Genomic DNA, 7,383 nt, shown 5'->3' with positions numbered 1-7,383 from the left:
ACAATCTTGACAGACGTCGAGTGAGCTCTGATGCCCCCTAGTGGCCGACAGCTCAGAGGACAGGCTGCAGGTAAATGTTAACACTGAAGCCACAATCACAGTTACAGCACATAAAAGCGAAGAATGCCACCTGGAGTCTGTATTTTATCCTGATAAAGACATTTTGTTTTTCTTAATTGTCCTCCTTTGTTTCCTTCATTAAACTTCACAACACAAATTCCACATCACAAAAAAATTCAATGCAAAGCACACTGATGAACATTTATTCCACTTTCTTGCTAAATTTCAAGCTGTGGTTTTAACCTGTTCGGACTGGATTGAGTGTCTCCTCAGCAGCATCCTCCTGGCTGAATCCTTTGGTTGCCCCGGAGGAGCAAAGGGAAGGATATTTTTTAGACCAGGCTCTTTCTCACTGAAACTACTTTCAATGGGGTTATTGACATTGAAAAGGGGGTTGTTGGTGGAGTTGAGGGTCAGAGGTGGCAGAAATCGATGCCTGAGTTGGTCCAACAAAACAGCTCCAGAACCTCTACGCTCCAATCCAGAGATTACTCTCCTGTTGGAGCCAGAAGTTGGATCCCTGGAGCCCATTGCCCCAGAGCAGTGTAAGGGCACCAGTCTCTTCCCATCTGTCAAGTCTCTCACTCTTTGCTGGGATTCTTCAGGAATATTCTGGATGTCTACAGCGAGCTGTGGGTCAGAGCTGTAGATGTCCACTCCAAGCTTGTGCCTCTGAGTTATCCTATGAAGGCTTGATGATGCCATGCTCTGAAGTGGATTGCAAAGACCTTTTCCGCCAGAAAATGAGGAAGGGGAGGCCAGGGAATTTACAGAATGGAGATTCGGGTGGGAGGAAGAGTGGGATGAAAACAAACCTCGTAGGGACATCTTTTTGCCTACATTTTTAGCACATTCATCTCGTCCATTACCTTCTATTCCTTTGTCCCTTAACATTCTTTCTTCGTATCCTTTGAAGCTGCCCGGTTGTGTGCTGTTGTCCCCGTCCAGTTTCGGAATTCTGAGAAGGAGGTCCTCAGTTTGGTTGAGGTCTTGTCCTTTGTCTGATAAGGAAGTTGTGTGAGGCTGTTGGTTGAGTAGAGACTCAGGAATCTTTAGCCAGGGTTCTGAGTTCAGTCTCAGGAGAGGTTGCTGGAGTCTGTTTGGTGCCTCTTGACCAAGCCTTTGAAACCGTGATGGGGAACATGGATGGGAGCTCACGCCACAAGACTGGGCCTCTTTGAACGAGAAGACAGGCTTTGGGGGATGTAAGGAAGTGGCGGTACACTGTGGGGAAGTGATGAGCTGAATTTCAGATGGCGATGCCGGAGCTGTTGTTGGTTTGTTGGTCTGATTGAGAGGACTAAGGGTAGGCATGCTGAGATACTGCTTAGCTTGCAGCTTCCCACAAGGAAATTTGTCCGTTGCTATGATGATCACTTCTTTCCCCTTGGCTTTGCACGTGTCGAGCAATAGCTTTAGAACCTTCCAGTCTCCAGCCATAACAGCGTAGACCAGCGCCGATGTCCCAGATTGATCTTCCAGGCTTATATCCGCGCCACTAGCGAGCAGTAGAGACACCACCTCAAGGTCGGTCTGCTCCCGACAGGCGTGCATCAGCGCAGAGCGACCATCCTTGTCCTGGATGTTGGGGTCCGCTCCTTTCTCCAGAAGAAACTGGACAAGCTTGACCCGGCTGGCACTCCGGGTGTCGTCGTGCTGAGTCCTGCAAGCCACCATCAGGGGCGTTTGGCCTTGGCTGTCGCTCTCGTTGATGTAAGCACCTCCATCCAGCAGCAACCGGGTGAGTCGCAGACGGCGGAGGAAGACAGCTCTTAGCAAGGGGTTACCCGGATCCACTACCACCCCAGGATTGCAGTCGGGTTCTCCCTCCATTGTCTTGATTCTAGCAGGTAGTTTTGGAGATGCAGAGGTGCAGGTTTCTGCAGGGAGGAAAATACTTCAAAAATTATGAAGAAATAAGACAGAAGATATTTTCATTGAACTCTCAAATTAATTAATTGATTCAAGAGCTGTATATTTTCAAAACAAGCAATGGAACTGCATTAAAAAAAATTTTTTTCACTATTTGATTTAAGGAAAGACCCCAAACATCAAGCAAACATTTTCCTTAGTCCTCTATGTTTCTACATCAAAGTTGTGTCATTGTTACAACTTTAGGTGACCAGTGGATGTAAAAATCTGCTCTATATTATATTTTTTTAACAAATAAATCAACCTGTATGTAAAACAAGTCCCGCTGCCTTTGAGAAAACAGATCAGAAAGTCTTTTCTTGCATATCTGATCCATTCAGTTGTTCCTTTTCATGCATTTGTCCTCCACAGCACAAGCAGACACTCTTTCCATCAGGTTTTGTTCTGCTTGTCCTTGCTTCTCTAGAACGGAGCAAGCAAGGTGGCAATGTCTCAGACGCTAACATTTTTCTGCGTGAGTCACCACCTACAAAACAGTAACACTGCATGAATTTACATCACTAAAACGAAAAGGCCGCGTTGCATGTACCAACGGTATGCAAAGCAGCCGGGTAGAGTTTGTACCAGGGCCATAGATGTCAGCTTTGGCGCCATAAGAGCAGCAGTGGGACGATGAAGTACTATAACGTGTTTTTGATCGTTCTGTGGAAACAGTTCATGGGGATGAAGTCACATGACACACAGTTATAGAGGTGAAAATTGTTGTAAAATGTTTGACTACATCTTTAAATGCATTCCATATGTGTTTGTGACAATTACACATCTTTTACTGGGACACCTGACTCAATACCTGGATTCTATGAAATGCTGTGGAAGGGATTAAAATCAAATCCTGCTGTGTATGCAGGTAAAGGATTGGACCTACGTTTCTTTGACATTACAAAAATTTGGAGAATTTCCGAAGTGTCTTTCTCAAACAAAAGGACACGTAACAAAATTAGAAAAGAATGAGAATTCCTTCAGTTTGCTCATTCAGACACATCCAACAGGCACAGACCGAGGGTCCTCTCTGAACACACAAAGGGTTTGTATTAGTATAATGTTATTATGTTTAACGGTAAAGTTTGTTTAGGCTTTATTCCCTTAAAATTATGTATCTTAAAATTGTAGATTTTGATATGAATCTTCAATCTATTATTATTAACACATTTGTACCCTTTAAACACCCAAAGAATCAAAATGTCTTAGAAAAAAAACAACTATCGCAGAACAGCAGGGTTAAATGTGAATTCCTTAGCCACCATAAATCTTACACATTTAATTTCCCTCTGAATCGTCCTCCTAAAACAGAAGTTGACGATAAAAGTCCAGCTGCATTTCTCCTACTCACCAGCTGTCAGATGGGATCAGTCCTACATGTCAGAATCTCCTCCCGTGTTGCAGAGACGTGACTGAAGTCCTGTGTGAGCAATGCTGACTTGATGTGATCGATGCAGTAAGTCAGAGGAGGCAGCAGCATCAACGTTTCCTGTAATTGTGAGAAGAAAGCGATGGATGCTTGTCATCAGGCGGGTCTAACAAGGCCGTCACTGCAGTTGCGGCGCTATAGCAACAAGGCGTCTGTCGTTTCATTAAAGGACTCTGATTCAGCAAAGGCTTATTAACTGTGGAACCGCCTCACAGGACTTTCTTTGGTTACCTGCGTGTTATTTTGACATCTCCATGGCAACCATCAAGGAGGCTGAATGATGGCACTAGAGGAACTGGTCTTTGTGTCTGCGTGGGCATGTACCAGTGTGGGAATAAGATCCTGTCTGTGTAATTTTCACATGCAGGGTTTAATTATTGTAATCACAAATATTGCATTAGAATCCGTCTTTATTGTAAATAACTATATTTATACAGCACATTTGAAAAGTACAGGAGCTGTGGAGGCTCAATACAGATGTAGATGGTAACATAAATCTTACATACTGATTTGATTATACAGGAAAAGGCTAATTAAAAATGGAAACTCAAAATAAATCACCAAGATAATACCAAATTAAATTGGAGTTATCACACTACTGCTTAAAGAATATTTCAGCATTATTTTAAAAGGAGGAAGCCCATTATGTCCTTAGTTATTTGTTTATTCATTTTATGTCAAAATGAAGAACATTTTATGTCAAATGTGAAGAACAAAGAATATAGACCATTATTAGTAGATCATTTCTTGAAAGAAATAAAATATTTCAGAATATGAATGAAATTAAAGAAATAAGACATAGGAACACGGAAAATTATCTGTTTTCTGGAAGCCCATATTTGTAACAAGACACTCCAACACACCATGTTCCACTGCAATTACATCACAGATCTTTTTTCCACACATTCTTCAGTGGAGAAAAACAACTTAACAGGGCTGGTGCATCATTCGTTAGAAAACCAGTGCAGACCAACCGGCTGATGATGTGATGTAGCCATAGAAACAGTGGTTTCACAGAGGAGTTGATAAATCCACCACAAGATGTCAGCAGCCAACAGAGTTTATTGTAAGCTACATTTGCAATACAGGTAGTTCTTAAGATAAGAATATCTAACTTACGAACAATCATAGATACGAATAACCGTGTTACGCCATGTTGACTACTGTAGTTCCCCTTTCTGCCACAACCCACACCGAGCGGCGTAACATTAACACCTGATTAGCTTCCCGGAACCATTTGTGTTCGTAGGTTGAGGACTACCTGTTTTTAAACTTGAACTTTGGCCCTAAATTAGATCTGATCTCTGCTGAAGTGAAAGCAGCATGAAAAGTGGTTCAACCTGTATTTTGGAATACTTTTCTGTGTCTTTTTCAGTTGCTTAAGGATATTAAAATATTTTCTAGGTAACCACTGGAATGGATCACAGGTGATGAATGAATCTTTAGTTCTAGTGTTGTTGAATGTGTATTTGTTGTTGTCTTTGTTGAATGTTTCTCTTCATTTTCTTAACATTCAAGGCCCGTCTGGAGAAATTGCCTCGGACTGAATGCATTTCATACATCTCATGTCTGTATTTCAGTTTTAGGGCATCATGTACAGGACACGTGATGATAATGGGGTCGTCGTGGTCACATTTTACTGGAAGGCAAAACTATTCCTCTACTCATCAGCTTTCATTTATTTCCACTGTTTTGAAACAAATAGAATGACTGAGACTAGAGAGAATATGGGTCGGATGAATTTGCAGAGTGAAGGGTTGTGTTTTTGACGTCCGTCTCATGTCTGATGAGGTCACATGTAGCAGGTAGAAACACTGTGAATAAATCATTAAACTGATTTTTAAACAGATATTTATTTCCAAAATGTCTAAAACCTTATTTTGATGTACGTAAAGCAGAGAAAACCCCGATGCATATGATGATCAGGAATGTTTGCTGATGTATGTCATGGAGGCAGGCACACATTAATCCCCATAATCCTTTGCTGCCTTTATCTACAGATTAAAACCCTTATTAAAAGCCCTTATGTCCCCACCTAAGGCCACCCACTGTTCTATGTAATCAAATACAAGTCATATTATAAATGTACTTTCAATCACAATGAAACAATGGGAACAACTTGTGCGTGAAAATTTGTGAAACTGAACACCCACATGCAACACTCGGTTTTATTTCAAATTAATATCTCAAATACTCATGATAAAGCTTCTCTGATATGATTTCTATTAACTATAATTCAAATGAAGTTATGTGATGTAAAAGAAATAATATATCCCCATAGAATTAGACTAATGAATGAATTAAACAGCAGGTAAATTAATCATACATAGAAAATCCATTTGGTTTTATTACATAAGGTAAATTTTATTTCAGCCCAAACTTAATAGTTCATTATTACACATGGGAGTAGGTTATACTTAATAATTCATAAAGTCTCACATAAATTATACTCAGGTTATTGAATTTATTAACATTGACTCAACATAAAAGTGAAATTTTATATATAATTTTTGTGCTAACATTAATTGTAAACTGTTTAATTGTTTTATGAGTAAAGAAGTATGAGTTTTGAACCTGTATAAGGGTGAGATAATGAATGTATTTATTTTTGGATTATTTTCAGAATACACCTTCAATCTCATTCTGAACCTCAGTCCATCATGTTTGACAGTTACAGCTAATAAAAATTATGCTAAAGTTTTACACAAGAGGGGTTTTAAATGACAAATGTTAAAGTTCCTGATAAAGTTCCATTTAGAAAAGTCCCATTCCGAGGATGAGCAGCCGGAGTATTTGGTTCATGTTGTTTGTGACTGTTGTTAAATCCCATGAAGTGGTGATGTATTATAATTGTCAGTGTTTGTGTGTTCGTTCGTCTGTCCATCCACCAAATATTTTCACAACCGTTGCAGATAGACAGATGAAAGAAAAAGCACATTACTTGGGCGGCAAAGGAGATGAAAATGAGATGATGACCTTGACCTTGAGAAAACTAGGTCAAGTTCATATTTCAACTTTCGTACTTTTTTTGCACATATCTCAGGAACTGGATGAAATAGACAGATGAAACAAAAGGCGTTATATTCAGGGAGGCAAGGGGATGAAATTAGATCACAATCTTGACCTTGAAAAACTAGGTCAAGGTCAAATCTTCACTTTTACAGTGCGCCCTCGCGCGTTTGCGCATCAACAGTCGCAACTTCACCTCATCGCGGATTTTTAGAAGACAGTTTACTCAGACTGTTATGTTCATTTTTACCACCCATGTTCGTAAATTCAAGCTTTTTAAAATTTATTTAGTAGAAACCAAGTAGATTTATTCTGTGGTTAAAGAAACAGTTCACCCAAAAATTAAAATTGAGTCATTAACTAGTCACCAGGTTGCTGATGCTGATTAGAAGTCGGATGAAGTTTCAAAGTACATAAAACATTCCTGGGGCCTCATAACAGTCTCTTAAACAATTGGAAGAGGTTTGGGACTTGTTTTAAAACATAAATACACAAAAATAAAATGCATACAGCTCATCCGGCATAAGATAATCTAAGACTTTTAAATAATTTGCAATTTAATGAGAATAATTAATAAAAAGATATTTTTCTAAATTAATTAGAAATTAAGAAGTAACCAATCTATATCCATAAATATATTAATGTTGATCTAAATGTATATGATTGGGCTAAAAAGGAGGTAGAATGGCCTGGAAAAAACAAATTTTGTGTTGTAAAGTTTCCTCCCTAAGCTGATTTAGCCCAGAGTGGGCTGAAGTCGGTAAGACTTTATCACAGTAAACTGATACTAAGCTGCTCCACGGATTAAAAGTCATCACTTAAACTGTGTGTTAAACTGTCTCATGGCGCCATTGTTCTGTGATTTGTGATGTCTCACGATGTCCACAGTGCTGTATGTTTGAGACCCAGACCTCAGACAGACCTTGACCTGACCTGTGATTGGAGGAGGAGGGGTCGTCACATGGAGTCTCGAC

General features: G+C 39.8%; 1 protein-coding gene across 1 annotated transcript; it reads right to left on the bottom strand.

The window, feature by feature from the left end:
• Window positions 1–285: 285 nt before the first annotated feature.
• Window positions 286–1,893, bottom strand: ankrd34ba (ankyrin repeat domain 34Ba). Its single transcript, XM_068335768.1, has one exon. It carries the CDS (start codon window positions 1,891–1,893, stop codon window positions 286–288), a length of 1,608 nt encoding a protein of 535 aa, XP_068191869.1.
• Between the last annotated feature and the right edge of the window lie 5,490 nt (window positions 1,894–7,383).

Source organism: Antennarius striatus, chromosome 15, assembly GCF_040054535.1.
Source record: "Antennarius striatus isolate MH-2024 chromosome 15, ASM4005453v1, whole genome shotgun sequence".
NCBI classification, from domain to species: Eukaryota; Metazoa; Chordata; class Actinopteri; order Lophiiformes; family Antennariidae; genus Antennarius; species Antennarius striatus.
This window is presented reverse-complemented; position numbering and strand designations above follow the sequence as displayed.

Excerpts from the sequence above, each read along its gene's own strand:
- ankrd34ba (XM_068335768.1), bottom strand. The coding sequence starts at position 1,893 with ATGGAGGGAGAACCCGACTGCAATCCTGGGGTGGTAGTGGATCCGGGT.